The sequence below is a fragment of the Rhinolophus sinicus genome, linkage group LG02 (genome assembly GCF_036562045.2).
Source record: "Rhinolophus sinicus isolate RSC01 linkage group LG02, ASM3656204v1, whole genome shotgun sequence".
Classification (NCBI taxonomy): domain Eukaryota; kingdom Metazoa; phylum Chordata; class Mammalia; order Chiroptera; family Rhinolophidae; genus Rhinolophus; species Rhinolophus sinicus.
In genome coordinates this window covers 2,619,309-2,645,879 of record NC_133752.1, presented here as the reverse complement: position 1 = coordinate 2,645,879, position 26,571 = coordinate 2,619,309, and the positions used below count along the sequence as shown (strand labels likewise).

The 26,571-nt window shown below is 58.4% G+C and overlaps 1 protein-coding gene across 4 annotated transcripts in view; it reads left to right on the top strand.

Annotated features, from left to right (window-relative positions):
- Window positions 1-25,858, top strand: part of SH3TC1 (SH3 domain and tetratricopeptide repeats 1) — a 44,800-nt gene extending 18,942 nt beyond the window's left edge. For all 4 annotated transcript variants that reach the window (XM_019711525.2, XM_074320779.1, XM_019711520.2 and 1 more), the window contains exons 4-18: window positions 1,296-1,423; window positions 2,810-2,915; window positions 3,707-3,853; window positions 4,545-4,755; window positions 5,593-5,672; window positions 6,483-6,678; window positions 9,841-9,974; window positions 10,718-10,759; window positions 12,568-14,223; window positions 16,757-16,937; window positions 18,118-18,268; window positions 19,505-19,627; window positions 20,294-20,444; window positions 21,356-21,552; window positions 24,701-25,858. In XM_019711525.2, coding sequence (XP_019567084.2) covers window positions 1,296-1,423; window positions 2,810-2,915; window positions 3,707-3,853; window positions 4,545-4,755; window positions 5,593-5,672; window positions 6,483-6,678; window positions 9,841-9,974; window positions 10,718-10,759; window positions 12,568-14,223; window positions 16,757-16,937; window positions 18,118-18,268; window positions 19,505-19,627; window positions 20,294-20,444; window positions 21,356-21,552; window positions 24,701-24,958 — 3,761 coding nt within the window. In that variant the 3' untranslated portion in view covers window positions 24,959-25,858. The remainder of the gene's footprint in view (window positions 1-1,295; window positions 1,424-2,809; window positions 2,916-3,706; window positions 3,854-4,544; window positions 4,756-5,592; window positions 5,673-6,482; window positions 6,679-9,840; window positions 9,975-10,717; window positions 10,760-12,567; window positions 14,224-16,756; window positions 16,938-18,117; window positions 18,269-19,504; window positions 19,628-20,293; window positions 20,445-21,355; window positions 21,553-24,700) is intronic.
- The last annotated feature ends 713 nt before the right edge of the window (window positions 25,859-26,571 follow it).

The following is a 26,571-nucleotide window of genomic DNA, read 5'->3' as shown; positions in this document are numbered from 1 at the left end:
GGTCACAAGTGGGATGTGATAAGAATTAGATCAAAGAGCCCTCTGTGGAGTGGGGAGCACAGAGGGAGGGGAAAGGCCCACAGAAGAGGCCTCCAAGGGCCAGTTTCTGGGGAGGGGGCTCTGAGGATGTGGGCAGATTTCTGCAGAGCATGGATGGTGGGCAACCCTGGGCAGTGAGGGTGGCACTGGGCTTGGGGGTAGTAAGAAGTGCCTCACGCTGGAGATCCCACTCCTGACCCCCAGCAGCGGGGGGCACGGAGACCTCAGTGTTGCTGGCGTTTCACCTTTGCCCCAACATCTGCCTGTCCTCCCGCTTTCCTGTCAGGTGCTCGGTGCCGCCTGTGGTCAGCCAGGATCAGGACAAGTTAAGCAACAGGGCAGATGACTTTGGGTTTGAAAATGCAACCCCACCCTCTTACATCAGCAGCAGGGGTGACATAGTAGAACAGGCTGTGAAATGCTAGGCCTGATCCCAGATCCAGAAGCTTCCAGAAGCTCTGCCTCTGGCCCTGCCCCACAGGAGGGCATGGGTTTTGTTTGCTCCAGGGTCCCCTGCTAGAAAATTCTAAGGCAGGCGCAATGCAGCAATGCGTATGCAAAGGGCGGGGAATCTCGCTCTCCCTCTCCCCCTCATTCCCTTTCTATTCCTCCACACCACCCATCTCCCTTGGAACAGCCCCTTTTCTGGGGATTCTTGTGTTGCAGTGGTCTCTTAAGGGGGTGGGGGTGGGGTTGGGGGTGGCTTGGGAGCTGGGATTTGAATCTAAGGGCAGCCCGCCAGGCCTGGTATTGCAGGGGGAACCCATGAGATTCCCATGGACCCATGTGTGTGATGGAGGGACGTGTGGGGGCCTGAGCAGGGCTGGGCTGGCGCCCTTTTGGGGACGGCAAAGGCAGGGAGAGGAGCCGGTTTTGGGGTGGGATTGAGGGTTCTGGAAGTGTCTACCGGAGGTCAGGTGACCCTTGCTGGAGTGGGGGTGGTGGGAGAGGTCAGGGCTGGACGTCTTGGTGACTCAGGACATTTGCTGGAAGCTTACTCAGTGCCGTCCTGTCCTGGGGCTGTCACAGGAGTCTACTTCTTCACATCACTCTGTGGGATGTGGGCAGCCTGCAATTCATTTACAACCAAAGAAAGTGGGGCTCAGGGGGACAGCAGCTGTGTGAGGTGTGCGTAGGTGCCTGACGTGGGGATTGACCCCGGCTCCCATGGCGGGGTGAGCTGGGCTCACGGGGTGGCTAGGCCCACAGGACTCCTGTGGACCAGGCCCACTGCCCGACCTTGCTCTGCCCTCCAGACCTGACCTTGCAGCTGCTGGCCGTGCGGAGGAAGAGCAGGCTGCCGGACCCCGAGCTGCAGCAGGCCCTGCGGCACCGGCTCCGCCTGCTGGAGAACGACAGCTGGGGGGTGGCCCGCGCTCTGGGGGTGAGTCTGGCTCCTCTGGGGGCTGAGGGCCTGGGTGGAAGGAACCCGGGTGAGCGCAGGTGCAGGAGTGCGTGACTGAGAACAGGACAGAGGAGGACCGCTCAGTGCAGAGCTGGTGGCCCCAGGAGACGAGGGTCCAGAAGACGAGCAGCCAAGGCCATGGGAAGGGGTGGCTATCCCTGATCTCGCCTCGTGGTGGCGCTGTGACCTGTCCTGTCTGCTCTCCTGGCTGTCTGGCCCCAGGGACCATCCATCAGATCATTTCCTGTAGGCCCAGCAGCGTGGGCTGCCACGTCCCCCGTGCCTCCCTGTCCCATTCGCCCTGTGTCCTCAATCCTGCTAGGATTTCTAAAGTTTCTTTGATTGGGTACAAAAAGGGCTGGTGGGAGTCAATCTTATTCCTTGATTTTGACGGGCAGCCCCCTGTTGACCTCCACACAATGGGGCACAACAGCAGTGTGGCAGGAGGATGGTGGGGGAGGGGCCTGGGCCAGGCTGCAGAGGTCCTGGGGTTTAGGGCTGGGTGGCCACCATCTGACCTTGCAGTCAGCCTAGCCTGACCTTGGCCGATGCCCCTTAGCCTCTGTGAACCCGGTTTCCTCAGCCACACATCGAGGGATGCTGAGAATTGTTGCCCAGGGAGCTGAGGTGAGGATCCTGCAAATAAAATAGCACCACCAAGCACCCCAGGTGCTCAGCAGTGGGGCTGCCCCTTAGGACACCGGGTGAGAGTGGCGTGGTTAAGCCTGCAGACTCTGGGCTGAGTCCCGGCTGTGCCACGTGGAGGGTCCATCAAATAGAGACGAATACGAGCCCTTCCCTGAAACACACACACACACACACACACACACACACACACACACTTACTGAGTTGTAAGTCGTTGTAACTGTCTGTCCGTGTTAGCTGGTGTTGCTTTAACGCCCCATCACCCCCACCAGGAGTGTTCATGGGATGGAGGTCAGAGAGGGAATGGGGAGTTAGAACTGGAAAAGCTGCAGGTGGGGCCGGGGTGGCCCATCTGGGCTGAACAGGGCTGAGAACGCAGCCTGAACAGGAGGGAACCTAGTGTCGAGTGTCGCTGGCTGGTGGGGAGGGATGGAGGCTGGTGGAGCAGTCGGGGGAAGGGAGTTGGTGAGGGTGTATGTCCAGAGCGTGAAGGTCCCACAGGGGCTGGGAAGGAGCAGGCTGTGGCACAGGCACTGGGGGGCCACAGCTGGCTTGAGAGAGCAGGAGAGGAAAGCCAGGGCCGCCAAGGAGTCTGCGGTGTGCTTGCACCCCTGCAGGGTTACTTCTGCAAAATGCTCCTGTGGTGTGGCTCTGTGCCCTGATGGTCAGATGCCTCAAGCCCCTGGGATGGTTTCTGATTTCTGCTTCTTCCCTGTAAGGAGTTATCGGCCAGGCTGCTGTCTATCCACAGTGACCAGGATCGGATTGTGGTGACCTTTAAGACTTTCGAAGAAATCTGGAAGTTTTCCACCTACCACGCTCTTGGTAAGGCTATGCCCTGCCAGAACTGATTACAAGGACTCCTCTAGCAGGACACTTGTCACACACAAAGCGTTTATGTTATAAATTGGGCTTTAGAGTAGGCTAGTTCATGATGGCCTCTCACCTGTCCCCAGGAGGACGCTGTGGTGGGTGGAGCTGCAGACACACACCGTCTGTGCTGCCCGTGTGAGTTGGCTGAGTTTCCAAATTTGTTCCAACACTGTGCCACCTAACTTTGCTGGACCAGAACGGAGGGAAGCTAAGCTCAGACCGGCCAAGCACAGACCAGGAAACTGTTATTTCAACCTCGACCCCAGTGCTTTCTTTCTAGAACATTCCCCGTTCTTTGGGGAGGCATTTGCGGGGTCTGACTACGTCTCCTGGGGAAACTTGCTCCCCCACCCCTGGTTTGAGGGCTGAGGATGTTGGAAAATGACAATTTCTTGCAAGTCTTGCGAAGTGCCTGTGTCACTCCCACAACCAGCATATGTGACAGTGTTGGACGCTCTCGTCCCATCTCACAGATGAGAAGACTGAGGGTCCGAAAGGAAGTAACTTGTCCTCGTCCAACCTTCCCCAGGCACAAGGAAGTCATAAGTTGTGCGCGGTCACAGCTGTCCCACTTGCAGCTCAGACAGTCAGACTGGTGGCCCGCCCAGGATGTGGTCCCCCAAGGCAGGGCGGGGTGTCTCCCTGGGCCTAGTCAGTGCAGGGCTTGGCCACCCTGGGGCCATGAGGGCTTCCCTGCCCTCTTCTGAGGCCCACTGGTGACCAGGGTCTGTCTGGTTCCCCAGGCTTCACTCATCATTGTCTGGAAAACCTGCTTGTGGACCAGGCTTTCTGGCTGCTCTCACCGGATGAGGACGAGGAGACAGCCATCCAAGTCCACGTGGATGAGGAGGCCTTGAGGCTGACACATGAGAGCCTCCTCATCCAGGAAGGTGACTGCTACGCGAGTGATGGTGACGTGGGCCAGCTCCATGCTGTGCTGGGGACGCCCGGGCCACAGCCAGCGGGAGAGCTCTGGAGGCCCGGGCATGCACGTGGAGACCAGGGGGCTTCAGGCAGGGAGGGGTATGCAGGTGACGCTGACAGTGGTGGGCCCAGGCTCCGTCACTTCCTTGTAAGGCCATGGTCAGCTCCCACAGAAAGAACAGAAAAGGAGTTTTGCAAGTGCCACCCCCCACCCTGTGTTCCTGACTCAGCTGTTGCTTTGAAGGCCACGGTGGCCTCACAATGAGTCTCTAAGTCTGCAGCTAATGGAACATGAAGCTGCCTGTCCTACCCTGGCCACAGAGAGGAAGAGAGGTGGCCAGTTGTGGTCAGACTCACCAATGGTGGTCCAAGCAGGAGGGGCCCTTGGGATCACACGTCTGACCCCTCCGTACAGAAGGGGAAACTGAGGCCCTAGGAGTCTGTCCGAGCCAGGCTCCCAGGGCAAGCCTGGGCAAAGCTGGGACCCCAGCCCAAGTCCAGACACCTCTGGTGTCTGGGTTTCAGTGGATGTGGGTTTCAGAGCTGGGGGTTGGGGGGCTCCTACAGGCGCTGCCTTCACATGTGAATCCTGGAGGGGAAGGGTGGGCCCCCCCTGTGTCCAGCCGCCGTGAATGACCACCCTTTGTCACTTTGAAGGGCCTTTCTTTGTCCTGTGTGCTGACCACCATGTGCGAGCAACAACTGTTCCCTGGGGTGCACAGAGGGGCCCCCAGCCCCTGAGGCGGGCTTCAGGGGGTCCCCAGGGAGAGGCAACCCCAGCAGTGGACTTTTCGGCCCCCCACCTCAGCACATCCTCCAAGGAGCTGGCAGCGGTAGCCACTCCAGAAACTCTGATTCCGTTTCATCAGTAGGTACCGGCCTTTGTTTCACTGCTTCCTGCCGTCAGGCCTCTCGGAGGTGCCCTGGGCCCTGGGCTGTCCACGGGCAGGGGTGGGGTGTGTGTGTGTGTGTGTGTGTGTGTGTGTGTGTGCGCGCTGGGGGTGGGGAGACTAAAAGCAGTGTGAGCCAGGCAGACCCAGCCACGATCCTTTCTGCTGCTTCCCACGTGTGACCTTGGCAAGCCAGTCCAGCAGCTGGGCCTCAGGGCTGCCACCTGTGTGACAGGACACTGCCATTTCCCAGCAGGGCTGTGCTGGGATACAAGGGCACCCACATGTGCTGCATGGAGCTCTTGCTTCATATCCCAGCTCATGAAGACCTTCTGAGGGAGCCTGTAGTAAGGAAGCACAGGGGAATCTGAATGAATATTGACCAAGTCATCACGTGGGGGAAACCAGGACAGGTAACATGTAAGCTCCTGCTCACTTGCTGAATGTGAGGCATAAGCTTGGCTTGGAGCTTCCTGGCAGCCAAGACAAAGAGAGAAACTGAATCTCCAGACGTTCAGTGTCCTTGAAATAACAGGCTATGGCTCAGCTTCTCTCCCCAGGAACATGAGCATGAGAAAGGGCAGGAGGCAGCTGGGCTGGGGGCATGGGGCTACCTGGAGGCAGCGCCACACCTAGGCCTGAAGGCCCCACACCTGGACAGGTGTGTGTGTGTGTGTGTGTGTGTGTGTGTGTGTGTGTGTGTGGTGGGATCCACATGGGTCACTGAGGGCTGCTGACTCATCCAGACTCCACACAGTTTCAGTCTGCCCCAAATCTGAAATCCTGCAGCAAAGACCTCCCTCTCCCCCCTCCAGATGGGCTCTTAGGGCTCCCTGGGACCCCTTTGATGACTCTACAGATGACAGACCTAGGACGCCGGACATCCAGCTGATGGGTAAATGTTTCCATTGGCTTTTTTCCCTGGGGAAAGAGGTGGGTGAGGAGAGGTGGGTGCCAGTGTTCTGGAAGCTTCTGCCCTCGCCCTGAATCCTCCCCAAGCCTCCAGATGTAGCTAGAATCGTCTCTAGGTCACAGTGTGATGACTGTTCTCAGAGAGGTCTGTTGGCTGGTGCCAACTCACACAGCACAGCAAGGCCGGGTCCGGGTCCTGGTCACTGCCTCTAAAGTGTAGCTTCCACAGACCGTTCAGCCAGCATTCTCAGTCTGTCCTCTCTTTCTGGAACCACATTAAACACTCGGGGGGCGCTGGGCTGGGCTGGGCCGGGCTGTGGCTGAAGTGGCCCTGTGCACTAACCGAGGGCTCCCTGTCGAGCGCTGTTTGCTCTGCCCCAGACTGGCTAGTATTGGGGTGGCCTTGTGTCCTTGTTACATGGACATGAGGCCCCAGGGGAGGAGGGATCGGAGGGACTCATGTTTATAGCGGCACACACCCTGCAGAGTCCCTGGCCTGGCCTGGCCTCGTCGGGGTGGGACGGAGGAAAGAGCCCAGCCTTGGAGGCCAATAGCCCAGGGCCAAGATAATTGAGGTCTCTGGGCCTCAGTTTCTCACCCTCAGCATGGGGATAAAGCACCCCCTCTGAGGACCGCATGAATGTCCAGCCCCTCATGTGCAGTGACTGAGCTTCACTGCAATCCCTGACAGGTGTTAGATGGTTCCACAGCGGGACCTCGTGTGTCTGCTGAGGATGGCGTCTGCCCCCCTTGGCCCCGCCCCAGCACTGACCCTGTGCCCTCCTTCCCACAGCCGTGGGCCTGGCTTCGGCAGTGGCAGACTACCAGGGCTCCGGGCCCGAAGAGCTGACCTTCCAAAGCGGCGACCTCATCGAGATACTCGGGGCCCAGGTGCCCGGCCTGCCCTGGTTCCTGGGCCGGCACGTGGCCTCAGGCCAGGTCGGGTTTGTGCAGACGAGTCTCGTCAGTGAGCAGGGCCACGCGTCTGAGTGAGTGCTGAGGCGCCACCCCTCCCTGAGCCCTGCCCTGCGCCGCCCCTACCCCCGTGGGAACCCTGCTGCTGTCTGCCTGCCTCCCAGGTGACAAACCTGGACTTTGTCCTGCACAGCGCCGCCAGCCCCGTCCCACCCCTGCTGGTCATGGCGAGTCTGCTCCCAGCTCTGCCCCCAGGCCTGGACCTAGCCCAGGCTGCCATCCCCTTGTCCCCAGGGCCCAACATCAACTTCCTATCTGGGCCCCTCCTGCCATTTCTCCGAGTGCTGCCAGGGGTCATTCCCTGAAGTGCACAGTTGTCTGTGTGCACTAGCGTCCTGGGGCTGTGGGAACAGAGCCCCTCAAACCAGGGGCTTCTCACAGCTCCGGGTGTCAGCAGGGCCGGCTCCTCTGGAGGCCCCGGGGAGGAGCCTCCTGCGTCTTGCTTGCGGCTTCCAGGGGCTCCAGGCGTTCCTCGTGGCCGCCCGCCTCCTGTCTGCCTCCATCTTCACTTGGTTTTCTTCTCCTCTGCCTGTTTAAGGATCCCACTACATGAATAATCCACAATGATCGCCCCATCTCAGAACCCTTAACTTGATTATATCTGAAAAGACCCTCTTTCCAAAGAAGGTTACTTTCCGAGGACATGGACGTTGGGGGACTCTGTTCCATTCCGTGCACCACGCCACTGCCCTTCATGAAACCATTCGAAGCTTCTGGGCCTGGCCTTCAAGGCCCCCCCATGACCCAGGCCCTAGTGACTCCCCGTTTCAAACGCCACCATTCGCCATCAGCTCACCCTGAGTCCATCTATGCTGTTGGCTTGTCCCTTCTAGAATGACCCTGGGTGTTGCTCCGTCCATCCCGACCTCACGATTTCCTGGGGGCTCTCACTGGTCCCCAAAGCCCTTCTCCAGTGGCTCATCCCTGAGGATGCTCGTCCTGGCCGAGCTCCTCTCCCTGTGTGAGCCCCCTATGCCCCGTGGTTGATGTGTCTGCCCCTGCCCCCCCCCAAGGAATCCTGCGGGAGGACTGCCTGGTCACCTGCGTGTCCCCACTGCCCAGCCCTGGGCAGCGGGGGGCGGGGGGTTCTAGGAGAGTGGTGAGCGACACAGCCACGTCCACCCCGTGGTGGAACTCTCTTCCCCTTGAGTTGACCTTTCATTTTTAAGACTTCGGTCAAGGAGGCCAGACAGTGTGGTGTGGAAAGGACCGTTTACTGGGTCCTGGGCTCTGGGCTTGTCCCCGTCCGCCGGGCCTCCCCTCTCCCAGACGAGAGGCTCGTCCTCAGGGCCCCCCCGCCGCCCCCCCCCACCCCCCGACATCCCATCTCATTCTGGTCTGGCGCTACGACAGACCAGCACCTCCCAGATCAGAGCCCAGAGGCCACTTTGGTGCCATGACAGATCCTGCCAGTCCTTGTTCCCCGATGTAAGTGTCTGGCTGCTTTGCTGCCTCTGTCACTTCTTTGGCAGCAGCAGTTTGCAGCTGGTTGGGCCTGGATGCTAAGCGTGGCTGCTAGACCTGCGTGTCCCAAAATGTGTTCCCTCCCAGCACTCCATTACAAACCTCCACGTGCTCACACGAGTGGGGATGTGCCCTCCCTGTGCCCTGGTGGGCAGCCTGCGGGGCTCCCGCTGCAAGGAAGTCACCAAGAAGTCTGAAACTGTTTTCTTCCTGTCGAGATATGTTTGTCACGCTGATTTGACCTCCTCAACCCTTTTTTCACACAGCTCCATCAGCTGGTGTTCTGGGGAACACAGCTTTGGGGCCCGTGGTCTAGATCCCTGCCACTGTCTTCGGGGAGACCACAATTTCTCAACAGATGGTGAGGGGCCATGTGACTTAAATAGGTCCTGAACTTACCAAGGGCCTGAGCTGGAAGAGTCAAGGGGCTGAGCTAGTCTATTCCTCTCTCTTAACCTGGAAGAGTGACGGGGCCGGGGGCCATTGGTCCTGTTTACAGCAGGAGAAGCCCGAATGACTCCCCTCATTCATTCAACAAACATTTCCTGAATATCTTTCCTATTCCAGGCCCTGGCTTTTTATTCTTTGTTTAACGAACAGCCTGTTAGCTATTCTTTTTTTCCTTCTAATTTATTCTGACATAATTTCAGACTTAGAGAAAAGCTGCAACAAGAGCATAAATTTCCTGCACACCCTTCACCCAGATTGCCCAAATGCTCCCTTGTTACGGCATCTGCTTTCTCCTTTTTTTCTGTTTTACTTCTAGTTTTTTCTAAGCTCTCTGAGAATATGTTGCAAACATGATGTCCTTTTACTTGTAAATAAGGCAGTGTTTCCCCAAACCAGTACTGCTGACTAACCACAGCACAATGATCAATAGCAGGAAATTGACACTGATACAATTCTGGAATATTACCCACAGAACTTATTCAGATTTTGCCCGTTTTCCTATTACTGCCCTCTACAGCCAAAGAAGATTTCAGACCACAAGTTACCAGTGGTCCTGTCTCTTTAGTCTTCTCTCCTTCATCTGAAACGTTTCCTCAGTCTTTCTCATCTTTTATGGCAGTGACGTTTTTGAAGAACACAGGCGAGTTGTTTGGTTGAATGTCCCACAAGCTACGCTAAGTTTTTCTTTAACATCTCAAAACAGCTCCAAGTTTCACAGTACATGTCAAAGTTTCATAGTATGATGGTACTTTAGTCCTATAAGCAAAATGGCCTCTTTCTTCCCTCCCTCCCTCCCTCCCTCCCTCCCTCCCTCCCTCCCTCCCTCCTGTTTTTCGTCTCCCTGACTTGACAGTGTTTGTGCTGGGCACTGTGGGAGCACCGTGGAGCTCATACAAGAAATCTCAGGAGCTTATTGTGTGGAGGGATCAATTCTGCCTGCAGATGTCACGACCGGCCTCACAGGGAAAGGGACATTTGAGGTGGGGCTTTGAAGGCTGCCCAGGAGCTCTTCTTCCCAGGCTGCTGTGACCCGCTGCATCAGCCACAGCCTTTTCTGCTCCTGGGCGTCTGCTTCTGACCAGACAAGGCACCCTTGAAGGCAGGGTCTATTTTGTTTTTATTTGTTATCGGTGTCTTCACTGCTGGGCACACAGTAGGTGTGCAGGGACTGCCTGTCAAGTGAGGGAGTAGAAAGTGGTCTAACTGTGCAATGTTTACTTTGGAACCATGTGATCTTCAATGAAGCACTTGATTTTCTCCAGGTTGGAAAATGTGTTATTTCTCAATGAGGAAGAAAGATCTTTCTTCAGCAAGGAAGGGTGCTTTTCTGAGGAGGACGCCAGGCAGTTACTGAGAAGGACATCCAGCGCAGACATCTACACGGTGTACAGCTTGGGTGGGTGTGGGTGCTGCTGGGGGCGGGTCCTCGTGAGACAATGCTGTTCCCCTTTCACCTCTCCGCTCCTGTACTTGGAAGGGATTTCTCTGAGGCTGTAGTGCCAAGCGTCATTGAAGGAAGTGTGTCGTGTGTCCTCAACCATGACAAAAAGAGATGGTTTTCTTCTCTTTCTTAGGAAGCCACCTTGGGACGTCTTATTCGGGGTGGAGGGGCCCTTTTGTCTGATGCTGCGTAACTTCCCAGGAGCTCTGTGTTATCACAGTCGGCGGCACTTTTCGTTTGACAGCTCTTTTTCTCATTTGATTTCTGTGGCAACCCAGCGAGCTGTTGGTGTCAGCCCATTTTAAAGAGGTGGACACTGGGACTTAGGGAATGCGGGGTAGGAGTGCACAGAGGAGCAGGAGTCGTACCAGATCTGCTGCCCTGCTCCCTGGGAGAGCCGATGGAGTCAAGCGTTCCCTTCACTGGGAAGCTGCCCTCATCCCCAGAGGGGCGGCAGCAGAAGCCACGGCCTCTCGCCTTTCTCGCGTTTCTCGCGAGAGGATGGAACCCTGCAGGGGTGGGGGTGGGGAAGACCCTGGAAGATGAGGCTCCTCAGGCTGCACCCCCACTCCCCACTGCTCCTAACGGGCACTGGAGTCAGGAATGTTACCCTGCTGGTGTCACCACTGTCGCCAGACATGGGCAGAGGGTGCTGGCCGCAGGCCGCAGGCTGATGTTTCTGTTCTCTCCCTTTTCAGACAGACTAGAAGAAGCTGAGATTGAACTGCAGGAAGAAAAAGGTGGGTTCTTCTCACACAGCACAGGGCTTCTGTGGTCATGGAGCTGGGCTTTGGGGGTGATGCCAGGTGGAAGCCACAGAGCTGGCCCCCGTGGGTGCTGGGCACAGACCCCACTCCTCCGTGGGGGGGAGTGCTGGTGGGTGGGTGTCCTGCCCTGGAGGGGAGGCTGGAGCAATGGAGGTGAAGCTCCTGTCCCCTGCGGCAGCAGGTCCCCAGTGATCATGCCAGCCCCCCTGCTCTGTGCCCAGTGGAGGTGGGGCCCTCCCTCCATTGCCCCAGCCCATGCCTGGCCCTCGGTTCCTCTCACATAACCTAGAGCAGCTGAAATTCACCCTGTGCTCTGCTTTGAAGGGTAAAAAGGGCGCTGAATTTAGAGCCTTATTTTGGAGACGTCCTTGAGGGTCTGCTCCTTTCCCAGCGGGGGCTGGTCCAGGGATACCCGCCCCTCCCCACCAGCTCCTCCATCTCTCCGCCCACAGAGGGTCTGCATCAGGCAGGTCCTGGGGACGTGAATGCCTGAGTACCCGTGAGATTCCCTGGGGATGGGACCTATCTAAGCATCAACACAGAAGAGCTTCTTTGGGGGTGTGGATGCGGAGGCCAGCCCCCTTCCCCCGGCCCCCCAGGGCTGTTCCAGGGCCATCCTCCTCCGGAGCCTCAGCAGGGTGAGGACATGGAAGAACTCTGCAGGCTTGCCTTCCCCGAGGAGGGGGTGTCACACCCTGCCAGGCCCTGGGAGCAAAGGCTGCCTAGGGTGGGGGCGGGGGGGGGGGGCTGGATAAGAGCTGGGAGCACACGCCTGGAGGATGGCGTTTTCTTAGCTAATCTAATGCGTAGTCAAGTCGGACATTTGCCACTAAACCAGATTTAATTTTTCCTTATTCCTAGACTTTACAGACTTATAAGGAGACAGTTAGTTTTGAACATTTTTTACATATTAATCTGAAACAGAACAGTCTTTAGATGCTGGGTTTTTTCCTTTCAAATAAATTCCCCTTTAAGCCCATGTTTTCCCAACAGGAAATGGAACTTGTTTGCTCTTAAGCGCTGGACAAACCCTTGGGTTCTGGGCCTTTCCAAAGCCAACAGTGCACAAGCAGGCAGTTGTGGGCCTCTGGGATGTCTCCAGACTCCCCAGCTCCCTGTCCTTTCTTTCTTTCTTTTTTTTTTTTTTTTAACGCTTTAGTAACCATGGGCCTCAAATTCTCAAACCAGCCAAGGTGAAGTGGAGCCGGGGGTCTGGGAGCCAATCCCACTGTTTCCTGTTGGAAATGGTTCGATGCTAGAGCTGGGCAAGCGGACATATCACTTCCTCCACGGCGGCTGGTTTTGCCATTTCTGGGGGTGGCTTTGGGCTCAAGCTCATCTCTTCCTCTGACTGGCTCTTGACCATGTCATGGGGACGCCTACACCTGACTGGAGGTCCCAAGTGCTGACAAAATCACAGTGAATGGACATCCCATTAAGTGGCTTTGATGCTTTCTAAAGGGAAGGGGATCTCTGAGTGATCTCGGAGCTAGGACACTAGTCTCCTGAAACTGCGTTCAAACGAGAAAGAGTGAGCAAAGGAGGGCCTCTTGGTTACTTGGCTGAATGGATCTGTGTTCCCCCGAGGTCATAATTACTGAGTTCCCACTGTCTTCTGGGTGCTGGGCGTTCCGCTTAACCTCAGACGCTCAGGCGGCCCTTGGGAAGGCAGTGTCTGCCAAGTGCTGCCACAGGGACGCTGGGCCTCGGGGGGGACGTCCCTGCCCCGGCCTGGACTCAGATCAGACTCTAATCCTTCTGGGGGTTTTGGTGACTTGCAGACATGCCTTTGCCTGGCCTGCACTCAGAGACCCTGCAGAAGGTGAAGAATGTTCTAGAACAATGCAAGCCCTGTCACAGCTGTCCTGAGGAGCCAGTGTCCTGGGGCCTCCATGCAGTGTCCAGTGGCGCGAGCTCGCCGGGTGCCGAGGAGTCCTCCTTCTGCCTGGACGCTGAGGATGGCTGGGCTGACCCCCAGGCCCTGCACTCACTGCTGCTGGTCCTGGACGCTCCCGAGTACAAGGCCTGCTTCCGCGGCCTGTACGACCTCTCCCCGCCGGGGCTGAGTACCATGTTCTGTGGCTTCGCCGATGAGGACGAGCTGGCCGGGCGCCTGGCACAGGCCCGGGGTGTGGCCAAGAGGGCTAGCCTTCCTGTGGCCCTGGCCAGGCTCTGCTTCGTCCTGGGGCGGCTGTGCGTGCGGAAGCTCAAGCTGTCCCAGGCCCGGGTGTACTTTGAGGAAGGCCTGGGAGCCCTGAGGGGCCACTTCGGCGACCTCTTCCTGGTGGTGGCCCTGTATGCCCACCTGGCCACCGTGCACCTGAGGCAGAAGAACAGGGAGAAGTGTGGGCAGGTGGTGCCCAAAGCCCTCGCCCTGCTCCTGGGGACGCCCGGCCAAGTCTGCAGCACCGAGGGGGAGGCGGAGCTCCTGAGGCTCGCTCTGCGCAGGGCCATCAGCGGCCAGAGCCCGCAGGCTGAAGCCCGCGCCTGCTTCCTGCTGGCCAAGCACCACGTCCGCCTCAAGCAGCCCGAGGAGGCACTGCCTTTCCTGGAGAGGCTGTTGCTGCTGCACAGGGCCTTGGGGTCCCCGCACGCCCTCTGGCCCGCAGACTGCTACCTGCTGCTGGCGCACGTGTACAGCCGGAAGTGCCTGCCCCACCTGGCACTGAGCTGCATCAGGGTGTCCTCGCTGCGGCACCGGGGCTCGCTGGCCAACTCGCTCAGGAGCGTGGACCTGGTCCTGCGGAACGCCCCTCAGCCCCACCGTCCCCCCTCCCAGGTCGCTCCCTACCTTAGGCAGGCACTGGCCCCCCTGGCCCCAGGCACAGGGCAGGCCCTGCGTGGCCCCCTCTGTGCCAGCCTGGCCCAGCTGCACAGCCACCACGGGCAGCACGGCATGGCCATCTCTTTCATGATGCAGGCAGTGGAAGCCAGTGCCGAGACCGGTGGCCGCCTGGTCGTGGACTACCTGGTGGCCCTGGCCTGGTTGCACGTGCTTCATGGGCAGAGCCCGGTGGCCCTGGACATCCTGGAGTCTGTCCTGGACGCAGCAGTGGCCAGTGTGAACCAAGAGGGCGTGATCGCCAATATGATGGGCATTGCCCTGAAGAGGACAGGCAGGACCCGGCAGGCGGCCGAGGGCTACTACCGCGCCCTGCGCGTGGCCAGGGACCTGGGCCGGCTCCAGAACCAGGCGGTGGTCCGGGCCAACTTCGGGGCTCTGTGCCTGCAGGCCGGTGCCAGCGGGCTGGCCCAGCACTACCTCCTGGAGGCCGTGAAGGTCTTCTCTAGGCTGCCCAGCAGGGAGTGCGGCCGGGATTTCACCCAGGTGCTCCTGCAGCTGGGGCACCTATACACCCGCAGGGCCCTCACCCAGCAGGCCAAGTGCTACTACCAGTGGGCCTTTCTGGTTGCCGTGGAGGCGGACCACTTAGAGAGTAAGTGTCACGCCCTGTCCCAGCTCCGGCCCCACGCTGGCTTCCTGGAAAGAACATGTTTTCATCTCTGTTTGGAGCACGCTGGGGTTTGCGAGCACAGGTGGGCGGTGGTTTTTCCACACTGGCAACACTGAGTGGTGGAAACCAGCAGCTGTTCTCAGGTGCTCGAGGGTGTTCCCACGCTAGGCCAGACATAAACAGGGCGACCAGCTCATCCTGGTCTGCCTGGCATGTCCTGCTTTGAGCACTGAAAGCCCCATAGCCGGGTATCTCCACGGTCATGGGCAAACAGGTGGTGGGTCACCCTGGATGTAGCCTAGGCCAGGCAGGGGCGGCTGAGCTGAAGGAGCCACACAGACTCGAACATGGAGTACCTTAGCCTGCTCTCCCCTAGGCATCCGGACAGCCCTGCACACCAGAGGACTCCCAGGTGGGTGGTTCCCCAGGGCCAAGGAGCAGTTAGCTGCATTCAATAGCAGCTTGTTGTGTGAGCAAGCTCTATGCGGGGCTCTACCTACAAATGGGACTTGAGTGGTCCTCGCTGGGGGCTGGCTGCCAATTATAGGGAACAGATGTCCAGGTCACAAGAGCCAGCAAAGTGGTGCTCAGTGTGGTGATGGTCGACTCCTGGCCCTGACTTGTGGATCAGGGACGTCTGTTCAGTCTGGGACCTGAGGATTGAGGTTTAGGCGAGCACTGGGAGAGGGACTGGCAGAAGGCGCAGCCTGTGCAAAGGCCCTGGGGTGAGTGAGCTGGGCCATGCAGGGAGGTCCAAAGTTCCGGTGGATTGGCTGGTGGGTGGTGAAAACCTCGGTTGGGGGCCTAGGCAAGTGCTGGGGAACACAGGCTATGGTTTGGCATTTTCCCCCAGAGCACTGGGGAGCCACTGAGGGATGTAGGAAACTCACCAAGGCTGGCAAGGGCCCTCTGGACCTCCAGGAAGAACCAAGAGCTGGGTGCCCAGACCTGCCCTGTGGCCTCAGGCAAATGTTGGCAATGAATACTCATCAGTGGTCCCCGTGGGCCTCTCTCAAACCTCCTATGAGGCCCCGTCCCCAGGACGCTCAGGGATTCAGACTTGGGAATGTCAAGCTGGGGGCCCTAGGGGATGACGTGGTCCCCGTTCCATACTGAACAGCGAGGTGACAAAAGGCTGGGGTGATACCCAGGGTCACCCAGTGCCTGCTCTGGGCCACTTTTTAGGCTGTTTCAGTAGTTTGTCCATTTTCTCTACGTTATCTAATTTGTGCACAATGGTTCACAGTATTCTGTTGTAATCCTTTTATTTCTATCAGCTCAGCATCCATGATTATAATTAATGCCCGTCTTTCACTCCTGATTTTAGATATGTGCATCTTCTCTCTTTTTCTCTTGGTCAGTCTAGCTCAAGATTTGTCAGTTTTCTTAATCTTGTCCAAAAAAAAGAAAAAAATCATTTGGTTTTATTGATTTTTCTCTATTGATTATTTTGATTCTCTGTTTTTAATCATCACTGCCCGAATCTTATTTTTCCTTCCTTTTGTTTGCTTTGGGTCCAGTTAACTCCTCTTTTCCTAGCTTTTTGAAGTAGAAGTTTGAGGGTTTTTTTATTTGAAATATTCTTCTTTTTAAATGTCGACATTTACAGCTATAAAGACCCTCCACACACTGCTTTTGCTGCACCCCATACATGTTGGTATGTCATGCTTTTATTTCCACTCATCTCAAAACATTTTTTGGTTTCCATTGCAATTTCTTCTTTGGCCCCCTGGTTGTTTAGGAGTATGTTGTTAATTTCCACATATTTGTAAACTTCGCAAACTTACTTGTGTTGTTGATTTCTGATTTCATTCCACTGTAGCTGGAAAACAGACTCTGTGATTTCAGTCCTCTTACCTTTGCGAATTGTTTCATGACCCAGCCTCTGTTCTGTCCTGCAGAATGTTCCATGGGCCCTGACGAATGTGTGTTCTGGTGCTGTTGGGGGGTGTTCTGTAGGCATCTACTCGGTCTCGTTGGTTCATGATATCATGCACGTCTTCTCTTTCCTTGTTGACAGCCAGATCATATTTAATAGTGAAAGCTCTCGACTGTCCTTAGACCCTGGTTTTAGGAGAGGCAAGTAAGGCTGGGGTTTGGAGCCTGGCTTCTTGAAGGAGCACTGGTTCCAGAATGCCGGAAGCCAAATCTGAATGCCAGCTCCACTGCATGCCTGGACTCAGCTTTGGACTCAGTTTGCCCACCTGCAGCATGGGGATGCCAGTGCCCTGCTCTGTCAGCTCAGTGTGAAGCTGCACCTGTCCTGGCCAGGAGGAAAATTGTGAAGTGGAAACAGGGATCCTGGTGTGGTGAGAGCCTGGCCAGGACAGCCAGGCCTGAGGAGCATTACAAAAATGGTCGGTGCCATCTCTCGAGCACCTACAACGTGTCCTGCCTGGCCCCGTGATGGTGTGCTCATCACTGTGTGACCTGAGCAGGGGCCTTTGAACCCTGCAAATGTTGTCATTGCTCTGATGAATGACAGTGGCTTCTTCCTTTTGTCTCCCTTGCCCAGGCCAGCTGCATGCTGTCCAGCAGCTGTGTCACTTCTACAGCAAGGTCAAGCCCAATGAGGCCCAGTGTGTCGTCTACCACGAGTTCCAGCTCTCGCTGGCCCAAAGGGTGGCCGACAAGGTGCTGGAGGGGCAGCTCCTGGAGACCATCAGTCAACTCTACCTGTCCCTGGGCACTGAGCGGTGAGGGCTGGCTCTGTGGGGTGGGACGGCATGGCAAGGATGCTGGGCCACCCTCTCAGGGCAGCCCCTCCTTGGGGACCATTTCCTTCCTTAGCACCAGGCGAGCTCTGAGCTGGCAGGCCTGGGGGTCGTCCTAGTTAATGCTCATGACATTTGAGTCCTATGACATATGTCCTCTGGTCTCTGCTTGCACACCTCCCCAGGGGAGACAGAGCTTGTGTTTCTGGGCTGTTCTTTCTGCCATGATAACTTCTGTAAGCTGACCTCTGCCTGCCCTGAGTCTGCTCCCACTGGCCCAGCTCCAGGCCAGGGGGTCTGGTCTTCATCCCGGCCCTCAGATGTAAGGACAGCAGCCATCTGAGCCTGGAGGAGTCTGGTACACAGAAGACAGCTGATTGTCCCCTAGGGCAGGGTTTCAGGGTCGCATGTCCCCCGAGAAGACTGCACTGAGCATCCTTACCAGATGGGGTAATGTTCGGCCCGGGCCATGCAGCCTGCAGGGCCCACACGCTCACTGATCACATGGCCTCTGGTGTGGGGACACACGGAGAGAGCAGAGGGAGCCAGGTTTCCAAAGGACTTGGGAGGGCCAGTCTCGGCTCCACTCCCACCCTCGTGCCTCAGTTTCACAGCAGGACAAATGGGCTGATGCCCTATATCAGTGCTTCTCAAAGGGGGTCCCTGGACCAGTAGCATCCACCTCACCGGGGAGCTTGTTGGAAATGCACTTTCTCAGGCCTCACCCCAGAAAGCTGAGTCACAAACTTGGGGAGCCGCACCCTGCAATCTGCATTTTGACAGCCCTCTGAATGATTTTGATGCCCACTTGAGCCTAAGACACTGTAGCCTAGATAATCTCTCAATTTCTGCCCGGTGCTAGAGCTTCCTGCTGCGCCCAGAGAGGTGGGGTGCCAGTGTGTGGGAGCCGGGCAGAGACAAACAGTGCACTCCTCCCTGGCCACACGCTGACGCTTCCCCCAAAGGGCCCCTTACATTTTCCAGACGAGCAGTGCAGCCAGTGTCCACCCCCTCTCCCATCAGCCTGGGAAGGGCAGGACCTGACCCCACTCCTGACAGTCCAGGTCCGTGGTCAGCAGACCGGCGTGGGAAGAGCCTGGTGCCCTCCCTCGCGTGGTGGCTGGCCCAGTGTGCTTGTTCTGACCGTCGCGTCTCCTCGCAGGGCCTATAGGTCAGCGCTGGACTACACCAAGCGCAGCCTGGGGGTGTTCATCGACCTGCAGCGGAAGGAGCAGGAGGCATACGCTTGGCTGCGGGCCGGGAAGATCTACTACCTCCTGCAGCAGAACGAGCTGGTGGACATGTACATCCAGGTACGAGCGGGCGCGTGCTCACTCTGCCCTCCTGAACCACTGCCGAGCGCCTGCTGCGAGCTGGGTGCCCGGGCCGGCCCCCCACTGCCCCTGGACTCCTGCTGTCAGCATCTTCCACAATGGGGTCAGCTCCCGGGGGCCAGAGGCACGTGCCCCTCACAGTAGCCCCCGCCCCCGTGTTGGTACACAGCAAGTGCTTAATAAGTGTGCCCACTCAGCTGACACACAGAGGACCTTGCTCCAGCAGCATATGGCACGTCTCCTTTAAATATGACGTGATTTGGAACAAACTGGGAGGCTCATGAGCCTTGTGAGTTTTTTGATTTTTGAGCACCTGCTGTGTACCTCCCTTGGCCAGGGGCTGAGGATCCCAGAGCGGGAGTTATGGCTGAGGGGGCACAGGCTCTCAAACGATGCTGACTTGGGGCCCCGGGCTGTGGCAGACACGAGGGGGTGCAGAAAGGAGCTGGAGGGTGAGCTCCTGTCCTTCTGGGTCGCACAGGCTGGTTTGAGTTGCAACGAGTGGGGGCCAGTGCCCTCCCTGGGAAGGGTGTTCCAGCAGCAGACTCACAGGTGCCAAGGCACAGAGGTGCCCAGCATGTGGCAAGTACTGGGACTGCGAGTAGCTGGGCGTGGCTGGATTGTGGGCGGGGCTAGTGCAGTCATTCACTGCCCAGTATTTGTTGAGCACCTACTATGCGCCAGGCACTGTGCCAGACCCCAGATGCAGCAGAGAAGCCGACAACCTTAGTGCTCGGGTGGGAGAGATAGGCGGGCATGTACCATCAGGTGTTACTAAGGGTCATGGAGGAAAATCAGCGGAGGCAAAAGGGTCAGGATTGGGGAGCCCCAGTGAGGCTGGAGCAGAGCATGCCATGGTCTGGGCACGGCCGGTGGAATCCAGGGGCCTGTTCTCAGCTCTGCCCCAAGTTCCTCAGCAGTCCACACCCTCCGGCTCCCAGGGCTTTAACTGGACAGGACTCTTCATAGGACACAGGGCTTAAATCATCACCCTCACACAAATGGGTGACAATGGCCCCAAATGCACAAGGCCAGTCACTCCTGAGGTGAGGGAAGTGGCCTCCAATGCACGTGTTTGTGTAGTCCAGGGTGTACAGGGCTGCTTGCGGGTCCCAGGGCAGCCGGGATGTGTCTGTGAACTTCCCACGGGGTGGGGAGGCCACCTCAACCTGCCAGAAAACTGCAGGTCCCAGGAGAATCTCCGCATCCCCACAGGTTGCACAGAATGCAGCGCTGTACACAGGGGACCCCAAGCTGGGGCTGGGGCTATTCGAGGCCGCCGGGGACATCTTCTTCAACGGGACCTGGGAGCGGAAGAAAGCCGTGTCCTTCTACCGGGTGAGCGGCCCCAGTGGGTGGGACAGCACAGGTGTGGCCGGCGGAGGCCTCTTACCTGGAGGCAGGGCCACCTCATGCACAAGCCTAATTTGCCAGTGGCTTCACCTGGGATGGTCTTGACCCCCACCCTGGCCTGGAGGTACAGAGAGGGGAAGTACTGTTTGGGCTGGAAGCATGCATTTCGGGCACCACCAACAGCCCCAGGGTGCTAGTTCATCCCCATTTTACAGACGAGGAAACTGAGGCTCAGCGTGGCCCACAGCACGTCAGTGGGGGCACTGAGACCAGGACCCAGTCAGCATGTGCCTCCCAGGGAGGGCGGCTTGTCCCCTCCTGTCTGCCCAGCTCACCGCGTGTGGCTCAGCCCCTGTGATTCAGATAAATGTGGCATTTTTAGAGCGTAGAGGGGGACCAGACTTCCTGGTCAGGCCCTCACTGCCCAAGAGGGGGAGCTGGTCTGAAGTTATGCAGTGCAGACAGATGGGCTGCAGGTGACACCCCCGCTGGCTCAGGGCCCATGGCTCTGGGGGTGTCAGCACCTCTCTGAGCTAACCTTTCTCTCGGGCGACAGAGCTGTGTAAAGAGCCAGGGGAGTTAGTGCAGGCAGGAAGCTCCAGCACGTGTCTGGGGCTCTGAGAGACCTGACCCGTCCGCCTGTGTGGGCAGGACCGGGCGCTGCCCCTGGCTGTGACCACAGGGAACCAGGAGGCGGAGCTGAGACTCTGCAACAAGCTGGTGGCACTGCTGGAGGAACTGGAGACGCCACAGGAGGGCCTAGAGTTCGGCCACATGGCCCTGGCACTCAGCATCACCCTGGGTAAGCCCCACACCCTGGTGCGGGGGCTTCCGCCTCTGAGAGCAGGAGGACAGGAGCAGAAGGTGACAGAGGCCGCCCCAGGAGAGCTGCAGGCTCCTCCCCGTCCCTGCCCGGGCCTGTGGGTTCTCTCAGAAACAGCACGCTTGCTGCGTGGCTGGACTTCCTTGGCCAGCTCTGCGGCCTCCTCCATGAGGCCAGCCAGTGCGCCCGCATTCCAGGCTTCTCACAGGTCCCTGAACACGCCGGGCTGCATGCTGTCCCCTCCCCTCACTCAGCCAGTCCCTGCTGTTCCCTGGCTGGAGAAACCCCAGCCCCCTTTCCGGAAGCCGGTCTCCAGATGCCGAGCATCCCTCTGTCTCGGCACCTAACTGTGCTGCCCCAGGCCGTCGTCCTCCCCCAGAGACAAGGAGCCCTGAGAGGGCTGGGCACACAGTAGGGGCACAGCATGGTCTGTGTGCAGGCACCACAGCGCTGGCCTGAAAGGGTAGGGTCCTGGACACAGCCTAGGCTGGTGATGCCTGAGGATGGGGTGGGGGCTGCTGCGGCTGCTGAGACCCCAGGAGGGTCAAATGTCATGTCTGAGGTTGATCTGAGCCATGGTGCCTACGAGTGCACAGACTGCATGACCGTTGGGGTCTCCTACTCAAAAACAGTGACCCATGCGTCCCACCCACGTGGCTATGTGCAGGCTCGGAGCGGGGGCCTCCAAATCCTCCACTTTGCCACACCCCCAAGGTAGACAGGGAGCAGGCATTATAAGGCCCACTTTACAGGTGGGAAAAGTGAGTCTGGATATGGGAAGTGACTGGCTGGAGCTTTGAGGTGGTATTGGCATGGGTGCTCCCGACGGGCCTGTGCCCCCACCGCCCCACACAATGTGTCCTCATGTGTGCCCCTGCCTGTGTCCCCAGGGGACCGGCTGAATGAGCGAGTGGCCTACCACCGGCTGGCCGCCCTGCACCACCGGCTGGGCCAAGGCGAGCTGGCAGAGCACTTCTACCTCAAGGCACTGTCGCTCTGCAACTCGCCCCTGGAGTTCGACGAGGAGACCCTGTACTACGTGAAGGTGTACCTGGTGCTCGGAGACATCATCTTCTACGACCTGAAGGTGGGCGGAGGGAGAGGAGGCTCGGGTGGGATCTGCACTTGGACCCCGGGGGCCTGGGTCCACGTCCTCCTCCAGCATCCCTTCCAGTGGTCTCCCGGGAGCTCCGGGCCTGGCTGTGAAGAACAGGCAGAGTCAGCATAGTCTCTGAGCTCTCACCAGGGCCAGGCCCTGCTCTTCAGAACTCAGGGTCAGTGGAGGAGGCTGATATGTGAACAGATGATGGCAGCCACTGAGTAAAGGACAAAAGGGCATGCAGTCAGGGGGCCTTCTGGAGGAGGTGACTGCAAAGCTGAGCCTGGACAGTCAAGCAGGAGGTAGCTACAAAAATGTGAAAGGGGGGAGATGACTTTGGGAGGTGAGGGAGGAGTCACCATTATCCCCAGACACCCACGATGCAAGATGGAACCCAAATCCTGGCACCTCCTCCAGGAAGCCTGCCAGTCTATACAGAGCTCTTCCTGGGATCCTGAGATACCTTTAATCCACACGTCACCTGGTGGGGCAGGAACAATCATCCCATTTCTCAGAAGAAAACCTGGGCTCAGGATAGGATGCGACTACCCCAGGTTTCCAAGCAGGGACACCACTCCAGGAAGTCAGGATGAGTTGCTGCCCTGTCAGAGCTGGGCCACTATCCCCCAACCTCTTCCTAGCGGCCCTGGCTGTGTGCTGGTGACACTTACTGGTCAGAAGTGGTCACTATGGCTTTCTGCTATGTCAGATGCAGGCAGTGGTGTCCCGTAGACAGTGGCGACCACTGCAACTGAGCTTCACTGTGGTTAGGTTCTTTGTGACCCAAGCTCTGAGCCATCCAGAACCTGTGTTATCCAGACTCTGAGCAATCCAGCTCTGTGTGATCCAGGTTCTGTGCTGTCCCGGCTCTGTGCCATGCGGGCTGTGTATAGTCTAGGCTCTCTGTGATTCAAACTCTATGCGATCGGCTCTTTGCATGCTCTACTGTGAAACAGGAGCTGGTGCCTACACTGGACTGGGAGGACACAGGCGAGGCATGGCCCCTGACTGAGGTCAGATTAGGAGCCGTGTGGAGGGGCTCTCGCACCTGAGACCTTGCGGCCCCACGATCTCACAAAACTGAGATTCCACTACCCCATGACCTGTGACCTGCGAGCTGGGCACACCCCGTCAGTGCCCACCCTTCCAAGCCAGGCCTTCCTCTGTGTGGGGCAGGGCTGCAGCCAGCCTCAGCCCAGCTCTGTCTGCCGGGAGCCGTCTGCTGTCTGTGACGTGGGCTCACCATGTACCCCTGACCCCTGGGTGGTCTGAGGATGGGGCTGCACAGTGCTGTATCCCCCACCCCCCAGGATCCACATGACTGATTGCCAAGCAGTTCAACACAGGAAGGGAAAACAAAGGCTGAGGAGGTGAACAGACTTGCCCAGGATCGGGTGTAGGGGAGCCAGGCCTGGGGGAGCCCCAGGCCCTGAGAATGCTGGCTCATCTCAGACCCTGGGATAGGGCCGTGGGGACAGGGGCTTATCCCTCCAGTCAGCTGAGAGACCAAGATCCCTGGGCCCAGCAGCTGGGGGCAAGGGGCAAAGAACTCTGCTTCCTTCCAGACGGGCTCCCTGCCCACAGCTACGCCATGACAGTTCTGTCAACGCCAGGCCTGTCTACCAACTGGGCAAGGCTGGAACTCCCTCAGGGGCCACTGGCCAACCTCACGCCCTCCTCCACGTACCCAGGAGGGAAAGAGGTCCCTGCATGCCCTGTGCATGACCCAAGGGCTCCCCTGCACAGGACACAGAAGGGAAGGAAAAAGACGGGTGGACCGGGCCCACGAGTGCTGCCTAGGGGCAGGGGGTCCACAAGTACCTTTGCTGATGGTCTCACTGAAATGGGTCATTGTTCGCCTGGGGTGGCGTGTCATAGCTGAGAGCAAGGTTTGGAATGGGACAGATGTGGTGTGGTCCTGAGTCTGCCAACCATTAACTGCTCCACGCACACATGCACTCCACCACCACCACCCCAACCACCCATTTTGGCCAATTCCCTTTGTTTCGTTGGGATGTACCTCCTCTAGGAAGCCCTCCCAACCTTCCCCAGGCTGAGTCAGGTGCCACCCAAGGCTCCACAGCCTGCCGGGCTTCCCTCTGCCACAGCCCCAGACACCCTCTGTGGTCACTTGTCCCCAGAGGCAGCGTGGGTCTGCCCTGCACAGCATCCAGCACCTGGTAGGGGCTGGGGGAGTGTTGGTGAGACTGCTGCATGTACCTGCTTGTATTTCCTTTTGGTTCCTTGCTCTGTGTGGGGCAGTGAGGAGCCAGGGCTGCTGAGCTCAGACTTTGTCCTCTGTCCTGGAGAGCCATCATAAGCAGGGGACAGACAGGCCTGGTTTGGGTTTTAGAGCAGGTCCCTCTGGTAACCTGGGTACGGGGGGAGAGACCTGGGCAGAGGCTGGGGTGGGAGACAAGAGTCAGGGCGGGGAGAGGGGCATCCTGACCTGGGATGATGGGCTCAGGCAAAGATGCATCCGCAATGGGAAGAGATGTCCTGGGACGTCATGCTCTGTCAAAATGTTAGGGAATGTTGTGAGGAGCTGCGTGCTGAGCCTGGCCCATGGAGGGTTCTGGACATGGTGGCGTCAGTGTGGACGTGGAGCAAGAGGGAGATGAGCCGTGGTGGCCCGAGGCTGGGGTGGGTTCTGCAGTGGGCGCTTAGAACAGCAGTCAGACCCCCCCCCTCAGCCCAAGGCGAAAACTACAGACGTCCTCCAGGTGGGTGGGAGGCCCCGGGGCTGAGGGGGGAAGAGGCATCCGGCAGGAGCCGAGGGCAAGGACTACAGGCTTCGAAGCCCTGGCTCCGGGGGGTGCAGAGCGCAGAGGGACCCAGGTTAGCCAAAATGCCTGTCCAGAGCCACGCAGACTGCCAGGTCCGAGCCGGACATGAGGCCGAGTCCACCTTCAGGCAGCCCCACTGGAGCAGGTGGGCTCCTCCCAGGAAAACATGCAGGGGCTGAGGCCACAGGGGCCTCTGTCACTGGCCCCCAGGGCGTCCCGCCTGCCACAGGCCATAGGTGGGGTAACCTGTGTAAGGGGGAGATGATGGGTGGTGGGCAGGCTGCGCGCGCCGCCCCTGCCCCAGGGTCAAGTAATGTGGCATCTACTTAAAGGCCACATCTCCCCATCAGGACCCATTTGACGCAGCTGGGTACTACCAGCTGGCACTGGCGGCGGCCGTGGACCTGGGCAACAAGGAGGCACAGATGAAAATCTACACGCGCCTGGCCACCATCTACCACAACTTCCTGCTGGACCGCGAGAAGTCCCTGTTCTTCTATCAGAAGGCCAGGACCTTCGCCTCGGAGCTCAACGTCCGCAGGGTCAACCTGGCCCCTCAGCGGTGCTGGGGGCGGGCAGCCTGGCTGGTGCCCGGCCACCCGTCCTGAGGGCCTGTCCCCCAGCGGGTGGATCCCCGTCTGTCTGAGAGCCCTGTCCTCTCAGGACTGGGCCGTGCTGGCTCATTTTCCTGGAAACAGAGGCAGGAAGGGAGGGACTGAGTAGCAATAAATGTTCTATAGGAGCCTCCTTGCGTCCGCAGCCCTCCTCCCTGTTAGCCTCCAGGGAGTGTCCCGGGGGCCACTCTGCTGCTGCACCCTGTCCTCAGGTATGAGCAGAAAGGCTGTGATCCCACAGACGCAGGCCGGGACCCTGCCAGCCACTCACGGCGTGGCATTAGGCAAGTCACGCCCCCCAAACCCCCGTTTCTTGCCTGTCTGCGGGAGACGGTCGTGGAATTCCCTGGGTGCCATGTCCCTTCCCGCAGCCCCCGCTGAGTGTCCAGCACTATACGCGGCCTTTAATCTTCAAACCGCCCTGCGAGGTTGGGATTGTTAGCATCCCTGTTTACAGCTGAAGAAACAGAAGCACAGAGAGGTTAGGTGCCTTACCCACCATCACACAGCAGGTAGGGAGGGGCAGAGCTCCAGAGCTCAGCACAGGAAGCACCCTGCCAGCCTGCCAGCCTGCCTGGAGGGACAGTGGAGTCCGCTGCCTAGTGAGTGTATTTAAAGGTTCATCTGGGCCGCCTACCCCAGCCCTCCCCACCTGCTCCACCTGCTCCGCTTGCCCACCGTCCCGCAGCGACAAGCCAAGGGCCAGGAAGGAACCCAGGCATCCCTCGTTGAAATTCTCTCCCTGATTTACAGGCAGGGAAACCGAGGCTCAGAGAGGTTGTGGGTGTCCGGGTGGTTCTCACCCACCAGCACTATTCCAAGCTCCTTTTTCTTTATTTTGTTAATGAGGTGAAATTCACATGACATAAAATTAAACATTTAGTGACCAATTCAGTGGCGTTTTTGTTATTCAGTGTTGTGCAACCACCACCTCTGTTTAGTTCCAAAACATTGCCATCACCCAGGAGACCTGTACCCATAAAACAGTCACTTCTCATTCTCCCTCCCCCAAGAACCTCATTTAACAGAAGAGGAAACTGAGGCCTGGAGAGGGACTTGCCGGTGGGACAGAGCCCTAATTCAGTCCTGGGTTTGGTTCTGTGCCCAGGACAAGTGTTAGGGCCCAGCGGCCTCGGGGAAGAGGACGGGAGCTCCATCCATCCTTCCTTCCTCTGGTCCTAGGGTACCTGCAGCCCCAGAACCTGGCCCCACTCAAAGGCTGCCGGCAGGCCCCTTAGTCCTCTGCTGCCAGGGGACAGCAGAGAGCTTTCCAGAACTCGTGCCTCCTAAGGAAGGAACTAGTCCCTGCAGAGCTGCTGACAAACTTTCTAACTTTGACCTCAAACTGCCCTCTCTGTGGCTGGGTCTGAAAGTGGGGAAGAGGCTGCACCATAATTGAAAACATGAAGGCCCGATGACTCGCGCTGGATGCAGCAGGAAGTGCCCTTCTCAATAACCCCGAGGACACACAGCTCTGAGGTCATTTACTGGCCAGGCAGCCCCAGGCCTGGCCCTGCAGCCACGAGGAGCAGCGGGACCAGTGGTGGTGGGTTCTTCACACCCACCACCTGCCTAGAGGATGGAGAACAGAGGCCTTAGAACCCATG